Source organism: Pan troglodytes, chromosome 18 (genome assembly GCF_028858775.2).
Source record: "Pan troglodytes isolate AG18354 chromosome 18, NHGRI_mPanTro3-v2.0_pri, whole genome shotgun sequence".
In the NCBI taxonomy this organism is placed as follows: domain Eukaryota; kingdom Metazoa; phylum Chordata; class Mammalia; order Primates; family Hominidae; genus Pan; species Pan troglodytes.
The window spans coordinates 33,837,375-33,859,129 of record NC_072416.2 but is presented as its reverse complement, the minus strand read 5'-3'; the positions used below and the strand labels follow the sequence as shown (position 1 = coordinate 33,859,129).

General features: G+C 47.5%; 1 protein-coding gene across 4 annotated transcripts; it reads left to right on the top strand.

Moving 5' to 3' along the window:
- The first annotated feature begins 41 nt into the window (after window positions 1–41).
- LOC112207668 (nuclear pore complex-interacting protein family member B13-like) lies at window positions 42–20,491 on the top strand. Of its 4 annotated transcripts, none has more exons than XM_054669272.1 (7): window positions 42–5,070; window positions 9,328–9,510; window positions 13,144–13,243; window positions 13,407–13,551; window positions 17,639–17,699; window positions 17,809–17,844; window positions 19,205–20,491. In XM_054669272.1, exons 1-7 carry the CDS (start codon window positions 5,008–5,010, stop codon window positions 20,345–20,347), a joined length of 1,731 nt encoding a protein of 576 aa, XP_054525247.1. In that variant the 5' UTR covers window positions 42–5,007; the 3' UTR covers window positions 20,348–20,491. The 4 variants fall into 4 exon arrangements, with proteins under 4 accessions (XP_054525247.1, XP_063653153.1, XP_054525248.1 ...); XM_063797083.1 differs by having other exon boundaries at window positions 42–5,873; XM_054669273.2 differs by having other exon boundaries at window positions 5,040–5,215.
- Window positions 20,492–21,755: the final 1,264 nt, after the last annotated feature.

Below are 21,755 nucleotides of genomic sequence, written 5' to 3'. Positions count from 1 at the left end.
GCCTGAGGGACCTGAGGTTTTTAATTAATTGTAGGGTTTTTTTTTTTAATCTTTAGAAGTGTTTGGTTATGTAAAATATTATTATTATTATTATTATTTTTGAGACTGGGTTTTGCTCTGTCACCCAGGCAGGAGTGCAGTGGCTCGATCACAGCTCACTGCAGCCTCAACCTCCTGGGCTTCAAGCAATCCTCCTGCCTCAGCCTCCCAAGTAGCTGGGATCACAGATGTGTGCCACCACGCCTGGCCAATGTTAAAAAATCCTTTAACATTTTGTAGAGATGCACTCCTGGACTCAAGCGATCCTCCTACTGGTCCCGACCACCAGCCTCTTTCTGATAAACATTTACACTGTTTATTATCTGATGCCATTTCTATCTTCTTCCTTGTCGTCCAGACATCAAAGAAGTAGGTTTCTTCAGGGTTTTCTTTTTCAAGTCCTCATTGTTAAAGATCACTCACATTAGGGCCAGACACCACGACTCATGCCTGTAATCCCAGCACTTTGGGAGGCCAAGGCGGGCAGAGCACTTGAGGTGGGGAGTTTGAGACCAGCCCGGCCAACTTGGTGAAACCCCACCTCTACTGAAAAACATACAAAAATTAGCTGGGCGTGATGGTGCATGCCTGTAGTCCCAGCCACTTGGGAGGCTGAGGCATGAGAATCGCTTGAACCCAGGAGGCAGAGGTTGTAGTGAGCCAAGATCACATCAGCACACTCTAGCCTGGGTGACAGAGCGAGACTCTGACTCAAAAAATAAATAAAATAAATATCACTTACATTAGATATACCCAAGGGGTGTTCTATAGAGAGTTGGAAGCAGTGGTTATTGCAACAGGGGCACGGAAGTCATCTGGCTATGCCAGGATGCCCAGGGGATACTCGGGGTGGATGGCATAGTGGTGCTGGGGACTCACCGCACAGGACGCTCTGATCGACGCACTGCCAGGAGTAGCGCTCTGTCTTGGGGCTGCAGCCGGCCTCCTCAGCTCGAGTGTAACAACAGTCGTGGCCGTGGCAGCACCTGCGGATGTCACATGGGCAGGACAGCAGGTGGGTGAAGCTCTCTCCTGGCCCTCCTCTCTTGCCAGGACCATGGGTGACTGAAGACCCCCAGGGAGGCACAGCATCCTCTTATCTAAGTTTTTTTTGTTTTTTTTTAAGAGACAGGGTCTTTCTCTGTCGCCCAGGCTGGACTGCAGAGGCACAATCATAGTTCACAGCAGCCTTGAACTCCTGGGCTCAAGCGATCCTCCCACTTCAGTGTCCCAAGTAGCTGAGACTACAGGCACACGCCAGCATGCCCGGCTGGTTTTTTAATTTGTATTTCCTTTGAGACAGCGTATCTCTCTGTCGCTCAGGCTGGAGTGCAATGGCTCAATCAGCTCACTTTAGCCTTGAACTCCCGGGCTCAAGTGATACTGCCACCTCAACCTCCCAAGTATGCTACTACAGGAACACAAACTCCTTTTTTAAATTTTTTGTGGATATGGGGGGTCTCACTATGTTGCCTAGGCTGGTCTCGAACTCCCAGGCTCAAGCAGTCCTCCTACCTCAGCCTCCCCAAATGCTGGGATTACAGGTGGGAGCTACTGTATGCCTGGCCTTATCTAAGCTGTTTCCCTGAAAATCCCCGACTTGGGTAATGATTCCATTGGCCCCACCATGCCCTGTCCTGCCTTCCTGGCTGTGCCCAAGCTTGGTCCCTGCCTGCCTGCCTGCCTCACTCTCTGGGTCTCGAGCTTCTGTGACACATGACTCCTCTCTCTTCCTGGAGTGATCCAAGCCCTGCCACTTCCTGACTTTGCCCACACTGTACCCTCTGCCTGGGGCAACTTCATGTCTGCCCATTGTCCCTTAGGCCTCAGCCCAGGCACAAGCCCCTGCCTCCGGAGGTCATCCAGGCCTCACCAGGCTACACCCTCTGGTAAAATTGGATTCCCTCCCTTCAGGGCAGGTTTATAATGAAATCCTCCTCAGAGGCCAGGTGCGGTGACACCCATCTGTAATCCCAGCACTTTGGGAGGCTGAGGTGGGAGGATCACTTGAGGCCAGGGGGTCGAGACCAGCCTGGGCAACATAAGAGAGACTCTTGTCTCTATAACAAATTTAAAAATTAGCTCACCAGGCCAGGCTCAGTGGCTCATGCCTGTAATCCCAACACTTTGAGAGGCCGAGGCAGGTGGATCACGAGGTCAGGAGTTCGAGAGCAGCCTGATCAACACGGCGAAACCCTGTCTCTACTAAAAATACAAAATTAGCCAGGCATGGTGGCACGCACCTGTAATCCCAGCTACTCGGGAGGCTGAGGTAGGAGAATTGCTTGAACCCAGGAGGTGGAGGTTGTGGTGAGCCAAGATCATGCCATTGCAGTCCAGCCTGAGCAACAGAGCAAGACTCTGTCTCGAGACAATAAAAACACACAAAAAATTAACTCGCCATGATGGCACATGCCTATAGTCCTAGCTACTTGGGAGGCTGAGGTGGGAGGATTCCCTTCAGCCCAGGAGTTTGAGGCTGCAGTGAGCCACTATGATTGTGCCACTGCACTCTAACCTGGGCAAAAGCGAGACCCCAGGCTAGAGTGCATGATTTTGGGTCACTGCAACCTCCACCTCCCAGGTTCAAGTGATTCTCCTGCCTCAGCCTCTTGAGTAGCTGGGACTACAGGCATGTGCCACCACGCCTGGGTAATTTTTGTATTTTTAGTAGAGACAGGGTTTAGTAGAGACCATGGTGAAACCCCGTCTCTATAAAACAAATCTCTACTAACCCCATCTCTACAAAAAACAGCTGGGCGTGGTAGTGCACACCTGTAATTCCAGCTACTTGGGAGGCTGAGGCACGAGAATCATTTGCATCTTGGAGGCAGAGTTTGCAGTGAGCTGACATCGCACCACTGCACTCCAGCTGGGATGACAGAGCAAGACCCTGTCTCAAAAATAAGAAAAAGGAACAAACAACAGCAACGACAACAAAAAAACCTCTGTGTCAATCACAGCCTTCAAGCTAGGGGAGAGGCGGCCGAATTCTGCCCTCTGCTAACTAACTATAGCTTTGTGGAAATGGGTGAGTGGCGTGCCCTTTTGAGCCTCAGGGCCCCATCTGTAAAATGGGCATAACCGTCATGCCCGTCTTTAAGAACAGCCTTGGGGGTAAATGAGTGGAACTCATGGAAAGATCTCAGCCCACAACCTTCCACAGAACAGGCGCTTCTCACACAGTAAGTAGCAGGAGTGCAGAGGCTGCAGGCATGAATCCAGCCAGACTGCCTGGGTTCAAGTCCCAGCTCCCACGTCTTGGTAACTATGTGGCCTCAGACAAGTTACTTAATATTTCTTTGTTTTTTCTTTTCAGAAGGAGTTTTGCTCTGTCACCCAGGTTGGAGTGCAGTGGTGTGATCTCGGCTCATTGCAACCTCTGCCTCCCGGGTTCAAGCAATTCTCCTGCCTCAGCTTCCTGAGTAGCTGGAATTACAGGCACCTGCCACCACACAAAGCTAATTTTTGTATTTTTAGTAGAGACGGGGTTTCACCATGTTGGCCAGGATGATCTCGAACTCCTAACCTCGTGATCCGCCTGCCTCAGCCTCCCAAAGTGCTGGGATTACAGGCGTGAGCCACCATGCCCAGCCAAATCTAGGGCCAGAACGTGGCTGCAGCATATAAAAAGAATTGAATTCCATACTTTTGTTAACCCTGTTTTTTGTTTGTTTGTAGTTGTTGCTGTTTTTGAGACAGAGTCTCGCTCTGTCGCCTAGGCTGGAGTGCAGTGGTGCAATCTCGGCTCACTGCAGACTCTGCCTCCCGGGTTCAAACTATTCTCCTGCCTCAGCCTCCCAAGTAGGTGGGACTACAGGTGCCCACCACCACACCCGGCTAATTTTTGTGTTTTATTAGAGACAGGGTTTCACCATATTGGCCAGGCTGGTCTGGAACTCCTGACCTTGTGATCCGCCCACCTCGGCCTCCCAAAGTGCTGGGATTACAGGCGTGAGCCACCACACCCAGCCCCTCTTTTGTTTTTGTTTTGCTTGCTTCTTAGGGTTGTTTTTCTATTTATGGTAAAGGCATTGGCTTTCCATTTGTAGCATCAATAGAATATTTCCTGTTTACAATAACCTTATGTCATAGTAAATGGTAAAGGGATTTAAAGCAGTGGTTTTCAGCTGCCAGAGGCCTGAGAGAGTTTGGGCATACTCTGTGTGATCGGGCAGAAGACCTGTGGGAAGTTTAGCAGAGGACAGGGCCAGGAAAGGTGATGGACAGTGGGGGTCTGTCCTGGTCACCAGGCCCCTGGGTCCTGCCCACCTGCTTGGAGCTCCCCACCCATCACACATGATGCTGCCAAGCCCTCTGGGTATTGTGGGCAAATACCTTAGGAGAGAAGCTGATGAACTTTGTTTCTTGAAATGCACAGATTCCTTGGACATCCCTGAGAGGTCAATCATGAAAGTCAACTTGGTTTTCTCCCCCTCATTTGGGTTCAGAATTTAAAGTCCACACACACAGGCAGTAAGATGATATAGATAAGGACATCATCACTCGGTTTCAGATGTTAAAATGTCTAGGTGGGTTAGGGGTGATTTGCGATCACACAACCTTGTGGCACAAAGAGGAATTCCCAGGCCAGAGGGAGACATTTTATTGCCATGTTATGATCTTATCATTGAGTTGAAAGGCAATCTTGTTTCATTTTGGATTCTTTCTTATGTTTATGTCTTCTAAGGGCACTTTGAATTTCCAAGCAAATAATAATTTTGAATTAGCTTTTAATCATTGACTTCTAGCACAGTTATATGATCAGAAACATGCTGTGTGATTTGATTGCTCTCAAATATATTGAGATTTGCTGGAACAAAATAAGTCAGGTTAATTTTTGTAAATGTACCATGCATGCTTAAAATGAATGTATCTACATTTGTTCCTGAGATACAGGTTGATGGACGGATGGCTACATGGATGTGATGGAGATGGTTTACTATCGGGACCTTCCGCATCCTGCTGATGTTTTGTTGCTTAGGATATGAATGGCTGAGCGGAGGCTGTAAAACCTGGCACCCTGCTTGGGTATGAGGTTCTTCCTGCCATCCTGCCATCATTTGTTTTTTATGTTTTGTCGCCAAAAGTGACCTTGAGGAACCCTGGGAGCTCAGGAAGGAAGGAGCGCCCAGAAGCAGGGACAGGGAGCTGGTTGGGGAGGACCAGAAATCAGGTTTGTGAAGGTTCCAGAGAGGACCTGTCCTTGCGAGGAGTGTGGGAGACTGAGATGGGGGAGGGGTCATTGGAATGATGCGGGCGCTACTTGGCGTTGTCCATTGTGAGGCACCACCGGGGTCATCAGGGATTGGTGGAGAGGGAGTATAAAGCCCCAGGGTTGCCAAGGGAGGGCCCAGACCGAAGAAGGTTTGGTGGATAGCAGAACCTTTTTGTCTCCCTCTAATTGCTCCTAAGCCTCACGCTCCCTTGCCCCGCGTGTCCTGTTGCTTCCCTGATCTTCTCCGTGACCTGTAGCTAAACCTTCCACCAGCGCTTGAGAACTTAATTTGAACCGGATCCTTTCCCAGACCCCTTTCTTCTTCTCCTCGTCCTCCTCCTCCACCTCCTCCAGGTGCCCAACAGCCCCCTTCTCCTCCTTTCCCTTCCCTTACTTCCCCCCTTCCCCTCCCCTTCCCCTCCCCCTCCCCTCCCCCTCCCCAACTAAGATCCGGCCCCGGTCCCCGTCCCCTTCCCTCCCCCCTGCCCTAAGCCACCTCCACCTCTGTCCTGGCCGCCTCAGGGCGCCCTGAAAGGACCAGGACATGCGGCTGCGGCTGCGGTGGTGGCTCCTCTTTTGGCTCCTGCTGGGATTTATCAGCCATCATCCCACCCCTGTGAGTAGACGCTGGACCCGCGGGGTTTCTTCCTTTTTACTGGGCTGTGTCACGCGGCATGAAATTACACAGCTCAGGCCTGTAATCCCAGCACTTTAGGGGGCCGAGGTGGGCAGATCACTCGAGTCCAGGAGTTGAAGAGTAGCCAGGGCATCATAGCGAAACCCCATCTCTACAAAAAATTCCAAAAAAGATTAGTTGGGCCTGGTGGTGCGCACCTGTTATCCCTGTTACTGGAGAGGCTGAGGTGGGAGGATCGCTTGGGCCCAGGAGCTGGACGTTGCAGTGAGCCGAGATGGCCCCGCTGCACTCTTGTCTCTAACAAACAAAATGGACCAAAACAAAGTGAAATGTCATTTGATTTGTGTCATCTGGTTTGATGACTTTTTTTTTTTTTTTTTAGACAGAGTCTCACTCTGTCGCCCAGGCTGGAGTGCAGTGGCAAGATCTCGGCTCACTGCAACCTCCGCTTCCGGGGTTCAAGCAATTGTCCTGCCTCAGCCTCCTGAGTAGCTCAGATTACAATGCCTGGCTAATTTTTGTATTTTTAGTAGAGATGGGGTTTCACCATGTTCGCCAGGATGGTCTCCATCTCTTGACCTCGTGATCTGCCTGCCTCGGCCTCCCAGTGCTGGGATTACAGGTGTGAGCCACCGCGCCTGGCCAAAATATATAACCTTAAGTGTAAGTTTACTAACTTTGGAAAGTACATACACCAGCATAAACCAACCCCCTTTCAAGATCTACATTATTTTATTTATTCATTTATTTTTTTGAGACAGTTCCTCCCTTGTTGCCCAGGCTGGAGTGCAATGGGGCAATATCAGCTCACCGCAACCTCTGCTTCCCAGGTTCGAGCGATTCTCCTGCCTCAGCCTCCCGAGTGGCTGGGATTACAGACATGTGCCACCACTCCCAGCTAATTTTGTATTTTTAGTAGAGATAGGGTTTCTCCATGTTGGTCAGGCTGGTTTTGAACTCCCGACCTCAGGTGATCCGCCCGCCTCGGCCTCCCAAAGCGTTGGGATTACAGGCGTGAACCACCGTGCCCAGCCAAGATCTACACTATTATGTCACCCCAGAAAGTGAACTCTCACTCTTCCCAGCCAGTCTCTTTCTTATCATAGGTTAGCTTGCTTATTCTGGAATTTCGCGTATACAGATGCATGCCATGCCATAGGTACTCTTTTGTGTCTGCTTTGTTCTGCTCAACACCATGTTTCTGAAATCATTACCATTGTTGTATGGTTCTCTAACTCCATCATTTCCATTTCAGACTCAGCATATGCTGAGTTCAACCTGATGAAGGGCTATCTCTGTTTAATTCACCATCTTGAAAGAAACATTTAAAATTGAGATGTTTTCAAGAATATATAGTTAAATCCTGAGGAATCGATGTAGAAATGTTATCACAAGCTGTCTGAACTTACTCAGGGGAAGTCTTCATCTTCACTCACATAAGAGTCTAATGGAATTAATATCAACAATCTTAGAGAAATCCCACACTATTCATGCCATTTTCATGATCTCCGCCTTGGTAATTTTTTTTTGAGACAGAGCCTCGCTCTGTCACCCAGGCTGAAGTGCAGTGGTGCGATCTCGGCTCACTGCAACCTCTGCCTCCCGGGTTCAAGTGATTCTTCTGCCTCAGCCTCCCAAGTAGCTGGAACTATAGGCGCGTGCCACCATGCCCTGCTAATTTTTTGTAATTTTAGTAGAGATGGGTTTCACCGTGTTAGCTAGGATGGTCTCAATCTCCTGATCTCATGGTCCACCCACCTCGGCTTCCCAAAGTGCTGGGATTGCAGGCGTGAGCCACCACGCCCGGCCCACCTTGTTAATTTTTAAGCACTAAAATTTGATACTTATTTGTGAATGAAGTAATCTCTTCATTGTTTTTTTTTTTTTACTTATGCTGAGCTTTAAATGACAAAGATTCATATAATCCAAGAGAGAAGTATTATTTAGAGGGATTCTTTTACCATGTGATATATAATAAATGCATCCAATGTTATACATCAATTTAAAAAACAAGTAAATAACTTTAAAGAAAAGATAACTACTGGCCAGGTGCAGTGGCTCACACCTGTATTCCCAGCACTTTGGGAGGCCGAGGCAGGTGGATCATGAGGTCAGGAGTTGGAGACCAGCCTGGCCAAGATGGTGAAACCCTGTTTGTACTAAAAATACAAAAATTAGCCGAGTGCGGTGGCAGGCGCCTGTAATCCCAGTTACTCAGTAGCTGAGGCAGGAGAATCGCTTGAACCCGGGAGGCGGAGGTTGCAGTGAGCTGAGATCATGCCACTGCAATCTAGCCTGGGTGACAGAGCAAGACTTTGTCTCCAAACAAAAAGAAAAGATAATTACTTTATACTTAGCTTGTCTTAGCCATGAGTGACGGGCTGCATGTGGCCCAGGACAGTTTTGAATGCAGTTCAACACAAATTTGTAAACTTTCTTAAAACATTAGGAGATTTTGGCCAGGTACAGTGGCTCATGCCTGTAATCCCAGCACTTTGGGAGGCTGAGGCGGGCAGATTACCTGAGGTCAGGAGTTCGAGACCACCCTGGCCAACATGGCAAAACCCCATCTCCACAAAAAATACAAAAATTTGCTGAGTGCATTGTCAGGCACCTGTACTCCCAGCTACTCAGGAGGCTGAGGCAGGAGAATCACTTGAACCTGAGAGGCAGAGGTTGCAGTGAGCCGAGACCATGCCACTGCACTCCAGCGTGGGTGGCAGAGTGAGACCCCATCTCAGAAACAAAACACCAAAACAAAAACAAAAACAAAAACAAATGGCTGGGCACGGTGGCTCACACCTGTAATCCCAGCACTTTGGGAGGCCGAGGCAGGCAGATCGCCTGTCAGGAGTTCAAGGCCAGACTGGCCAACATGGTGAAACCTCATCTCTACTAAAAATACAAAAATTAGTCGGGCATGGTGGCAGAGACCTGTAATCTCAGCTACTCGGGAGGCTGAGGGAGGAGAATGGCTTGAGCCCAGGAGCTGGCGGTTGCAGTGAGCTGAGATTGCACCACTGCACTCCAGCCTGGGCGACTGAGTGGAGCGGAACTCTGTCTCCAAAAAAAAAAAAAAAAGAGTTTTTTTTTAGATCATCAGCTATTGTTAGTGTTAGTGTATGTTATGTGTGGCTCAAGACAACTTTGCTTCTTTTAATATAGGCAGGGAAGTCAAAAGATTGGATATCCCTGCTTTATACCAAGAAAGACAGCACCGCAGATTTGTAATGCCTAAAAACACTACCAGCCATCTGAAAAACATGAGACTTCTAACTTCTGTTCTTTTTTGTAGCAGTGGAATCCCACGGTGATATCTGAGGGATGTGGTTACCTTTTGGAGGAGGTTGACGGTTTCTAAGGATGATTCTTTCTGAGTGAAATATTGTCGGTGTCATTGACCTTTTCATTATTTCAACTATTATTATTCCAGGTTATCAATACTCTGGCTGTCTATCGTCATCGTGAGACTGACTTTTGTGGAGGAGTTCGAGACCACCCTGGCCAACATGGCAAAACCCCATCTCCACAAAAATTGGATAATTTGATAATTATCATTATTGGGTTTCTGAGACCTTACACATTTACCATTCTCTTCTGCACAAATTACCTTTGTGTGAGTATACTAACTTTCTGTAGAGGTATACTTGTAATCACAAATAAGAATAAATTATATAAAACAATTCACATTTCTGGACTTCATTATGAATATGTGGTTTTACCCAAACAATCAGGGAAATGATTTATTAGCATAAGAATTATGAAAATGTCTGCCATTTACATTATGAAAATTAAATAGGTCAGTGTTTGTTTAATAGAATGTCAACAGAGCTTTTGGTCAAAAATAAGTTTTTTTAACCTTTGTGCTATTTATCACAAATGGAGTATGAGGTTTCGTCACTTAAATAGGAAATTCTTTCTAAACTCTTCTGCTTTATAGTTCTATCGTATGGGTGGAAGGAAAGCTTCCAATCTCCTCTCTGAAGATTCACTGCAGAAATGAGCTGACAACAGACAGCTTAACAGGAGAAGAAAAACCTAGAACAGGCATAAACATGGGAACCAGCTGAAAAATGAGACTGCTAGAAGGGCCAGATGGTTGATGCTTAAAGAGCACCCTCTTCTGAGGGGAGAGGGAGATAGATGGAGATGTAGGCCATTTAGAGGGGCAGCAAATGATTTTTAGGGGAAATGAAAGAGGCCAAGGAACAAACAATTGGCCTGAGACAAAGTCCCTCTGAGGTCATAGGGACGAGGTGACAAACTGCCGGAAGGTGAAGGGCAGAACTGCACTGCGTCTCATGATGCAGAGAAAGCCCCAGAGAATCTCTTAGAACTGCCCTCCAAGAGAATCAATGAAAAGTGTGTCTGGGCAGGGTAATTTTGAATGACATCATTCAAAGTGCATGTTCCCACTTGCAACTGGAGAGAGATCAGTATGTCAAAAGTCTGTACTTGGTAAGAATTTGGCTGCTAAGTTGTGCCATAATTTGTCTTTTGAGCCTTTTTTCCTTTGGGTAAGTTGAGCTCTACATTTTGTCTTGCCATTCATGACAGTAAAAATGTGGTCGTCTGGGGGCTGAACCTCCTTCTGAACAATGATCCAAGATAAAAGTACTAATACCACAATGCTTTTTTATATTCAAGGGAAGAGGAAGTATTTTTCAGTTTAACCACCTAGATAATTACACGTCATTTGGCACTGCCTTTCAAGATATGTAGAAAACAGAAAATATATGAGTTATGAAGATATCTAGGCACATTTAACATTCTCTATGCCACTTAGTCCTGAACAGGGAATTTTTGGTATAAATTGGAGGAAGCTTTTTTTTTTTTTTTTTTCTTTTCTCACCCCCGAGACGAGTCTCCCTCTGTTGCCCAGGCTGGAGTATAATGGTGTGACCTCGGCTCACTGCAACCTCTACCTCCTGGCTTCAAGTGATTCCCCTGCGTCAGCCTCTCAAGTAGCTGGGATTACAGGTGCCCACCACCATGCCCAGCTAATTTTTGTATTTTTAGTAGAATCGGGGTTTTACCATGTTGGCCAGGCTAGTCTCAAAACCCGACCTCAAATGATCCACCCGCCTCAGCCTCCCAAAGTGCTGGGATTACAAGCGTGAGCCACCACGTGAGCCAGGGGAAGTTTTTAAATTTACCGCTTTTTAACAATTCCATTTAGGAAAGTTCAGTTGAGCTGTTGGACTTGGACAACTTCGCACCTCTCATCTTTGTCGTTGTCATCTAGTCATCTATACCATTACCTCCTAAGCAGGGACATCATGGGTGCCATGAAGCATTCATGTGTGATGGCATTTCTTTGCTTGTCATTTCTTCATGTGTTTGACATTTCTCCTAGCTCCAAACTGGGCCAGCTACCTTCCTATGAAATCTAGCAGTAGCTGTGGGATTGACGTGGTTGCTCTTTTCATCTTTTTAGATTACCCATTGCTTCTCTTGAAATCCTAGTACATGATTTTTTTTTTTATCCTATGTGCAGAAATCAGGAAAAAACAAATTCTACAAAGAATTTGAAAGATATTATTTCAGGCCAGGTGTGGTGGCTCATGCCTGCAATCCCAGCATTTTGGGAGGCTGAGGCAGATGGATCACTTGAGGTCAGGAGTTCAAGACCAGATGGGCCAACATGGTGAAACCCCATCTCTACTAAAAAGACAAAAATTAGGCAGGCATGGTAGCAGGCACCTGTAATTCCAGCTCCTTGGGAGGCCGAGGCACAAGAATCACTTAAATCTGGGAGGTGCAGGTTGCCGTGAGCCAAGGTACCGCCACTGCACTTCAGCATGGTTGAGAGTGACACTCCGTCTCAAGAAAAAAGTCATTTCAATGACTACCTCAGGAGATTCATAGGTATCTGACCCACATCTGAGATGGGATTTGCATTGCATTTTAGCTATGATGAGAACAAATATTTAATATCTTCGAAGATTAAAAGCATACTGTGATAATATGGAAATCTTGGTGGGAATTCAGTCATTAGTGAGAATGTTTTGCGTTAAGTTCAAACCAGCCTCAACGAAGCTGATGTGAGGGAAGGCAAAGTGAACTCTGAGTAGAGCAGGGACAGAAGGAAGATGTTCCAGTGCAGATCAGGAAGGAGCAGGGGGTGAAATGTTACAAATTCTAGAACTCAGACAGCTGAAGGTAATTACTTCCTTTTCAAGTTGTGAAACATGTTAACCTGTGGTAAAATACTTATAAGATGATAATTACCATCTAACCGTGTTGAAGTGTACAGTTCCGTTGTGTGAAGTATATTCATGTCATTTTTTTTTTCTTTTTTTTTTTGAGACGGAGTCTCACTCTGTCACCAGGCTGGAGTGCAGTGGTGGGATCTTGGCTCACTGCAACCTCTGCCTCCTGAGTTCAAGCAGTTCTCTTGCCTCAGCCTCCCAAGTAGCTGGGACTACAGGCGTGCATCACCATGCTCAGCTAATTTTTGTATTTTTAGTAGAGACGGGGTTTCACCATGTTGCCCAGGATGGTCTCCATCTCTTGACCTTGTGATTCACCCGCCTCAGCCTCCCAAAGTGCTGGGATTACAGGCGTGAGCTACCGCACCTGGCCTATTTTTTTTTTTTGTTTTTTTTTTTTGAGACAGAGTTTCAATTTTGTTGCCCAGGTTGGAGTGCAATGGCACAATCTCAGCTCACCACAACCTTTTCCTGCTGGGTTCAAGTGATTCTCCTGCCTCAGCCTCCCGACTAGCTGGGATTACAGGCATGCACCACCATGCCTGGCTAATTTTGTATTTTTAGCAGAGACAGCGTTTCTCCATGTTGGTGAGGCTGGTCTCAAACTCCCGACCTCAGGTGATCCGCCTGCCTCGGCCTCCCAAAGTGCTGGGATTACAGGAGTGAGCCACCGTGCCAGCCTCATGTCATTCTTGTGTGTGTGTGTGTGTGTGTGTGTGTGTGTGTGTGTATGTGACAGAGTCTCATTCTGTCGCTCAGGCTGGAGTGCAGTGGTGTGATCTCGGCTCACTGCAACCTCCGCCTCCCAGCTTTAAACGGTTCTCTGCCTCAGCCTCCCGAGTAGCTCGGATTACAGGCGCCCGCTGCCATGCCCGGCTAATTTTTGTATTTTTAGTAGAGACGGGGTTTCACCATCTTGGCCAGTCTGGTCTTGAACTCCTGACCCCGTGATCCACCTGCCTCGGCCTCCCAAAGTACTGGGATTATACGCATGAGCCGCCGTGCCCAGCCGTCATTCTTATATTATTATTTCCTAGTTGTCTTTCCTGAAGACTATCTTCCAGTCTGAAAATGGACATGATGGATCCACAGATGTACAGCAGAGAGCCTGGAGGTCCAACCGCCGTAGACAGGAAGGTATGGCTCTATTGGAGTCCCCATAGTGTGGAAATGAGTTTGCCCTGGAAAGGGAAAGAACAGCTTCTTGCCCTCAGGTTTCTCACCTTCTCCTCTCCTCACTCTCACCAAGGGCTGAGGTCCATTTGTATGCACACAAAGAAAAGAGTTTCTTCCTTTCCAGGAAATAAAATTGGCCTGAAAGACGTCATTACTCTACGGAGACATGTGAAAACAAAAGTTAGAGTTAAAATCCATAAGATGAAGGTGACAACGAAAATCAACCATCATGACAAAATCAATGGAAAGAGGAAGACCGCCAGAAAACAGTAAGATGTGCCTTGACACAAATACTGTTGTATGAACCATGTGCCAATCAAAGTAGACAACTGTAAAGTCCTTGAGAATATTTTCTACAATATTTGTGGCAAATTCAGTGGGCTCAAAATTGAGTTTGTCCTTTCTGCTTCATTAGTTTAAGCTGTATAATTCCTTTCCCTTCCTACATTCTTGTTTGTCATTTTTTCGGGGGAAGAGGAGTTGCTAGTACTGGCATTGGTTTTCCTTTCTCTCTTTTTTTTTTTTTTTTTTTTTTCCTGAGATGGAGCTTTGCTGTTGTTGCCCAGGCTGTAGTGCAATGGCACAATCTCAGCTCACTGCCTTTTGGGTTCAAGCAATTCTCCTGCCTCAGCCTCCCAAGTAGCTGGGATTACAGGTGCCCACCACCACGCCCAGCTAATTTTTGTATTTTTCCTAGAGATGGGGTTTCACCATGTTGTCCAGGCTGGTCTCGAACTTCTGACCTCAGGTAATCCACCCGCCTCAGCCTCCCAAAGTGCTGGGATTAGAGGTGTGAGCCACCACAGCCAGCCTTTTTTTTTTTTTTTTTAATTTTGAGATAGAGTCTCGCTCTGTCGCCCAGGCTGGAGTGCTATGGTGCAATCTTGGCTCACTGCAACCTCTGCCTCCCAGTTTGAAGCAATTCTGCCTCAGCTTCCCGAGTAGCTTGGATTACAGGTGCGTGCCACCACATTTGGCCAATTTTTTTTTTTTTTTTTTGAGACAGAGTCTCACTCTGTCACCCAGGCTAGAGTGCAGTGGCATGATCTTGGCTCGCTGCAACCTCCACCTCCCAGGTTCGAGCGATTCTTATCCCTCAGCCTCTTGAGTAGCTGGGACTACAGGCATATGCCACCATGCCCGGATAATTTTTGTATTTTTAGTAGAGGCGGGGTTTCACCATATTGGCCAAGCTGGTCTAGAACTCCTGACATCATGATCCGCACACCTCGGCCTCCCAATGTGCTGGGATTACAGGCATGAGCCACCGTGCCCAGCCCAATTTTTGTAATTTTAGTAGAGACAGGGGTTCACCATGTTGGCCAGGCTAGTCTTGAACTCCTGACCTCAGGTGATCTGCCTACCTCAGCCTCCCAGTGTGAGCCACCACACCCAGCCTGGATTGTTGAATTCAATGCTTGGGTCACCTCCAGATTCATTTTCACAGTCTTTCATGTTTTGGTCATATTACATTGTATTTTGCTGCCATATGACTGATCTTTTTTTGTTAAATGTGAGATACTTGTTAAAAAATATTTAGCAATGAATTGAGGCCTCGTAGCATGTTATCTTGCTGCAGAAGAGATGGGAGTCTACTTCTGGGGGATGGTCAGGGGTCCTCCATACAGGCTGCAATTGAGGTCGTCGGTGCAGGCTCAGTCCCTACAAAGGCCAGGGTATTTCCTGTCCACCTCTATTCTGATGCATGACTCTTCTGGGTCTCAACCAGAGCCAGTGGACTTCAGTATGGGTCGCTTTCATTGGCAGACCCTCAATCCACTTGTTTTCCATCTAATCCCACGCATGTGTGCAAAAGCTGCTGTGCTTCTTTGCATCTCAGTAGTTCCTTCTGGAATTCAGCAATGAAACTCAGGGAAATGGGTTCCAAATGCGAGGCTGACTTTCGTCCTGGGTTTCCTTCTTCTCCATCTTCACCTCATGTCTGTTTACTGCCATGTTAGCAATTTGATGTATTCAATCATGGGTTTTATATTCTGTTTGGTGTCCCCCATTGTTCTCATCGGAGATCAGAAGCTTCAGATGCACTTATGTCAACTCAAGAGTAGAATGCTTCCTTAGCTTCCCTCCAGAGTCAGGTTTTGTGTTTCTAGTTCCCAAGTGCACAGCAGGAGTAGTGATGTCCTCACTGGCTTCTCATTTGCATTAAACTGTGAGCTTCTGTAGCGTGGGGACAGGACCCTGCTCCCATTGCATTCTCAGCACCACACCACACACTCCTTGTTTGAGGCCACTCCAGACAGCATGTGCTGAAGGATGCCCTGTGGTCAGAAACAAGTTGATTAACTTTCTCTTTGAAGTGTTTTCGTCCCTGTTTCCTAGCGTTCTGGGAATTTTACACATCCTTCCTATAAAACCAAGTATCGGGTGAGATCCTTAGGATCAGGACCATGAATCAAGTGGTGTGAGGGCAACACAGCAAACTTACCCTTTTTAGGCCGTTTCCTTTTTCTGCCCTCAATCTCTGTGAACTGAACCTTGTTAAAGTCAGTCAACACCAGGGTGGATGGTTTGCCATTGTCATGTATTTTCAGGACATAACACCCTGACTTAGGAGCCATTTCGATGATTTGTAATTCAATAGATGCACCCAGCATTCAGATTGCCTTTTCTGTCAACCAGGATCTTTAAAGTCGATGACAAGAGTTCCAGTCCTGAATTATGGCAAAGTGCAGTAGTGAACTGTGGGGTTAATGACACCATATTCTGGAAGGATCTCTCTATGGCTGATGGTCTCAGTTCTGGCATCAGCCTCTGACTGAGAATCAGGGCTCACACAGGAGGAGTCAGATGAGGAGCAATCCTCTGCTTCCGATGGAGTTAGTTGTGATGAATTGGTGAGGTCTGGTTTTTCACACTGAACTAAAATGAGCTTTCGCTGTGTCAAGCACAAGACTGACCCCAGAAACACACATAGTGCACCTCATAGAAGCTTTTAATAGTCTTTATATTTACTAAAGAATAGGACTAACTATGGAACTATGAAGATGAGCTGGAAATGACAGGTGACTTGCCAGCAGGCCAGAGTGTGACTTTTTTTTGTCCCTCAATGGGAGGTGTCCATTCTCCCTTCGGTTGTGAGAATCAGTTGGTTCATTTGTGGAAAGGTTGCAGGGGGGGGGATCTTTGAATCACAGCCTTCAGATGCCAGAAGGGCAGAGGGAATCCCACACGGGCTGGTGGATCATGTGTGTGCATTTCTCTCCCTTCTAATCTGAGGAAACTAAGCATGAAAGAATGTGAGCATGCAGAAAAGGAGAGGTAGGTATCAGAGGCAGAGGAAAATGGGAAATTGGATATGAAAGAAATACACACCTAGAAGTGAGTTCAGAAACTGAACCCCACCCTCCTGGGAAACGCCCATTGGAGTGTTGTTTTTAACCTCTGTACAATGTTTAGACCCAGTAAATGCAGAAATAGAAACAAATGGTCAGAAGACATATCGTGAGAGAGAGAGAGAGTTCACAAAACAGAAAACAAAGTACCTTAATATTTACCAGTGACCAAAAGATGTGAAGTAGCAAAACGTCTCCTGACCCCATTGCCAGCTAGAATGTGTGGAAGCTCGGTTCATACCAGCCATTCTAGGGGTGGGATGAGTTGTTGTCATCCTTAGGAAAGTGTATTGTTGTAGGATCAACCACATCCTTCAAAAGGACTATGCCTGTTTATAAGCCCAGCTGTTTCTGCCCTGTGAAACACGGTAAGGATATTAATACAAAGAGAATACAGCTTTATGATAAAAGATGCTCAATGAAGGATGAATTAGGGATATACTGAGAATGGGGAAGGAAACTATCATCTCAGAAGTCAGCAGGCAGTAAGCAAGAGGAGGAGTCAATATAGCAACAGTTTGGATCAGACTGTACAGTTTTTTTGTTTCCGTTTTTGTTTTTGTTTTTCTGAGATGGAGTCTCGCTGTGTCACCCAGGCTGGAGTGCAATGACGTGATCTTGGCTCACTGCAACCTCCGCCTCCCAGGTTCAAGTGATTGCCCTGCCTCAGCCTCCCGAGTAGCTGGGATTACAGGTGCCTGCCACCACGCCTGGCTAATTTTTTGTATTTTTAGTAGAGAAGGGGTTTCACCATATTAGCCACAATGGTCTCTATCTCCTGACCTCATGATCCATCCGCCTCGCCCTCCCAGAGTGCTGGGATTACAGGCGTCAGCCACCGTGACCGGCTCAGACTGTACTCTTATAGCCATCTGAAATACGTTTTCTAGGTAGAGATAGATTGTGTAAGGGTACAGTTGTGAGGATAACAGAAACATGGCAGATTATTTAAAATCATCCTGAAAGTGGTGCTTTATCTGATGAAAGTGATTGTAATCCATAGGAAAATGTTTCAACGTGCGCAAGAGTTGCGGTGGCGGGCAGAGGACTACCACAAATGCAAAGTAAGGAGCTTCCTCCCCGCAGTTGCAGGATAGTTCAGTGCTGATGCAGATGATGCCACGGCCCTTAGACTCTCTCAACATTCAATTTCTCATGTGTTGGCTTTTTCAGATCCCCCCTTCTGCAAGAAAGCCTCTTTGCAACTGGGTAAGTTTGCTTGTTTTCCTTGCTTTTGGACATAGTCTGCCAGGTCAGGACCTGGATACATTTTTCTCCCTACAGCTCTGTGCTCAAGCCCTGCAGAGGGAGATGGCAGAGAGAAAGGCTGCCTACAAGCATCACAGTCCCATCCCTGTTGGTAATCATGTTGTGCAAAAACACTTTCATCCCCACCCAGTGGGGCCCCTGATCTAATATTCTAAGTGTCAGAGGTCCCGTGTTTGTAATAGCAAATGGGCCCTGACTGTAAATTAGTGAAGAGTGAATGTAACTTATTACCCACAGGGACAATTCCAAATGAAGGCCTTAAATGATGCTCAGCTAAGCTGGTTCTTGTGTGGCCTCTGTACCTTCAAAAGCTGCCGAGTCCTATGATTACACGTGATGGGACTTGTACACTTGAAGTGAAACACAGTTTTAAAACTTGCTTTGTTTAGAATTCCCACCTCATTTTTCCATGGACAAAAGTATTGTTCATGTCTTAGTGCACTTACAATTTGGTATTACCTGGGAGTGAAAAGAAATATTATAGCCATGCCTAACTGACTTCTTGAGATAAGATTGTTCTGTCAGAAAACCCTCTCCCAGTTCCCCTGCAGCTCTTCAGGAATCCACATCTCTCCAGAGCTCTTTGTTCTCATGGGTGGCACCTCCAGAGTGAAGAAGATCCTTTGTCAAGAAGGGAAACAGAGGGGAAATGAGAGGGGCCTGCAGGCAGAGCTGGAATCAACTTCCACTCTGCCTCTTGCAAGCTGTGTGACCCTGGGCAAAATTTCTCCTTCCTCTGGAAACCTCTGTTTTCTTAGATTTGGAGCAGGGTGGTCACACTGACATTGCAGAGTTCTGAGAATCAGAGACAGAACATAAAAGGCCTGGAAAACATTCTCCAAAAAGAAGCTGCAACATGTGTGGACAATGGGCTTTTCATGCCTCTCTTACTGTCTCTTACTGTCTGTTGACCTGGTGCAAGAAACATGCTCTGGTGATGGCTGTGAGGGAGGAATGAGGATAGACATAGACACTCCTGTGTCTCAAACATGCTTCTTTATTACTCTGTTATGACTCTGTCTTCCCTGGGGCAGGACCCCAGCCTGCCTACATTTGCAGACAGACACAGTGGCATGTGGAGACAACAGTGTGTCCCAATGACTTTTCTTTACCCCCCAGCTGTCGGCAGTACTCAGTGGAAGGGTGATATTATGACACTGATACTGCTATTTTGAAACCTGGAGGATGGAAAGGTGCAAAAATCTATCACCAGCAACAGAAGGTGCAGACTGTGTTGGTGGCGGTAATTTTGTCCATCAAATGGATATGTGTGAAAGCATTCCCTCCTTTGTCCCTACAGGTCAGAATGGCGGCAGCGGAGCATCGTCATTCTTCAGGATTGCCCCACTGGCCCTACCTCACAGCTGAAACTTTAAAAAACAGGATGGGCCACCAGCCACCTCCTCCAACTCAACAACGTTCTAGAACTCAAAACTCCCTGAGCCTCAAGACACCTCCCGAGTGTCCGCTCCATCCCCTTCCACCCTCAGCGGATGATAATCTCAAGACGCCTCCCCAGTGTCTCCTCACTCCTCTTCCACCCTCAGCTCCACCCTCAGCTCCACCCTCAGCGGATGATAATCTCAACACACCTGCCGAGTGTCTGCTGTATCCCCCTCCACCCTCAGCGGATGATAATCTCAAGACACCTCCCGAGTGTCTCATCACTCCCCTTCCACCCTCAGCTCCACCCTCAGCTCCACCCTCAGCAGATGATAATCTCAACACGCCTGCCGAGTGTCTGCTGTATCCCCCTCCACCCTCAGCGGGTGATAATCTCAAGACACCTCCCGAGTGTCTCATCACTCCCCTTCCACCCTCACCTCCACCCTCAGCTCCACCCTCACCTCCACCCTCACCTCCACCCTCACCTCCACCCTCAGCTCCACCCTCACCTCCACCCTCAGCTCCACCCTCACCTCCACCCTCACCTCCACCCTCAGCTCCACCCTCACCTCCACCCTCACCTCCACCCTCAGCTCCACCCTCAGCTCCACCCTCAGCTCCACCCTCACCTCCACCCTCAGCTCCACCCTCAGCGGATGATAATCTCAAGACACCTCCCTTAGCTACTCAGGAGGCTGAGGCAGAAAAACCACCCAAACCCAAGAGGCCGAGGGCCGATGACGTGGACCCATCATCACCCGAACCCAAGAGGCGGAGGGCCGATGACGTTGACCCATCATCATCCAAACCCAAGAGGCGGGGGGCCGATGACGTGGACCCATCATCATGCAAACCCAAGAGGTGGAGGGCCGATGACGTGGACCCATCATCATCCAAACCCAAGAGGCGGAGGGCCGATGACGTGGACCCATCATCATCCAAACCCAAGAGGCGGAGGGCCGATGACGTGGACCCATCATCATCCAAACCCAAGAGGCGGAGGGCCGATGACGTGGAACCGTCATCACGCAAACCCAAGAGGCGGAGGTTGAGTTAGCTGAGAACAGGCCATTGCACTCAAGCCTGAGCAATAAGAATAAAATTGAGTAGAACAAAATAAAAAAATCAAAAAACAAAACAAAACCCACACTCCAAAAACAGACTAACTAACAAAGAATAAATAAATAATATAAAAATAAAATATATACTGCAGTCCTTATATTATTGCTTTGTTTCAATATCTGGTATGATTGCCTGAGGGACCTGAGGTTTTTAATCATGGGGTTTTTTTTAATCTTTAGAAGTGGTTGGTTATGTAAAATATTATTATTATTATTTTTTGAGACTGGATTTTGCTGTGTCACCCAGGCTGGAGTGCAGTGGCTTGATCACAGCTCACTGCAGCCTCAACCTCCTGGGCTTCAAGCAATCCTCCTGCCTCAGCCTCCCAAGTAGCTGGGATCACAGATGTGTGCCACCACGCCTGGCCAATGTTAAAAAATCCTTTAACTTTTTTGTAGAGATGCACTCCTGGACTCAAGCGATCCTCCTACTTGTCCCGACCACCAGCCCCTTTCTGATAAACATTTACACTGTTTATTATCTGATGCCATTTCTATCTTCTTCCTTGTCATCCAGACATCAAATAATTAGGTTTCTTCGGGGTTTTCTTTTTCAAGTGCTCAGTGTTAAAGATCACTCACATTAGGGCCAGACACCACGGCTCATGCCTGTAATCCCAGCACTTTGGGAGGCCGAGGCGGGCAGAGCACTTGAGGTGGGGAGTTTGAGACCAGCCCGGCCAACTTGGTGAAACCCCACCTCTACTGAAAAACATACAAAAATTAGCTGGGCGTGATGGTGCATGCCTGTAGTCCCAGCCACTTGGGAGGCTGAGGCATGAGAATCGCTTGAACCCAGGAGGCAGAGGTTGTAGTGAGCCAAGATCACATCAGCACACTCTAGCCTGGGTGACAGAGCGAGACTCTGACTCAAAAAATAAATAAAATAAATATCACTTACATTAGATATACCCAAGGGGTGTTCTATAGAGACTTGGAAGCAGTGGTTATTGCAACAGGGGCACGGAAGTCATCTGGCTATGCCAGGGTGCCCAGGGGATACTCGGGGTGGGTGGCATGGTGCTGCTGGGGACTCACCGCACAGGACGCTCTGATTGACGCACTGCCAGGAGTAGCGCTCTGTCTTGGGGCTGCAGCCGGCCTCCTCAGCTCGAGTGTAACAACAGTCGTGGCCATGGCAGCACCTGCGGATGTCACATGGGCAGGACAGCAGGTGGGTGAAGCTCTCTCCTGGCCCTCCTCTTGCCAGGAACATGGGTGACTGAAGACCCCCAGGGAGGCACAGCATCGTCTTATCTAAGTTTTTTTTTTTTTTTAAGGGACAGGGTCTTTCTCTGTCACCCAGGCTGGACTGCAGAGGCACAATCATAGCTCACGGCAGCC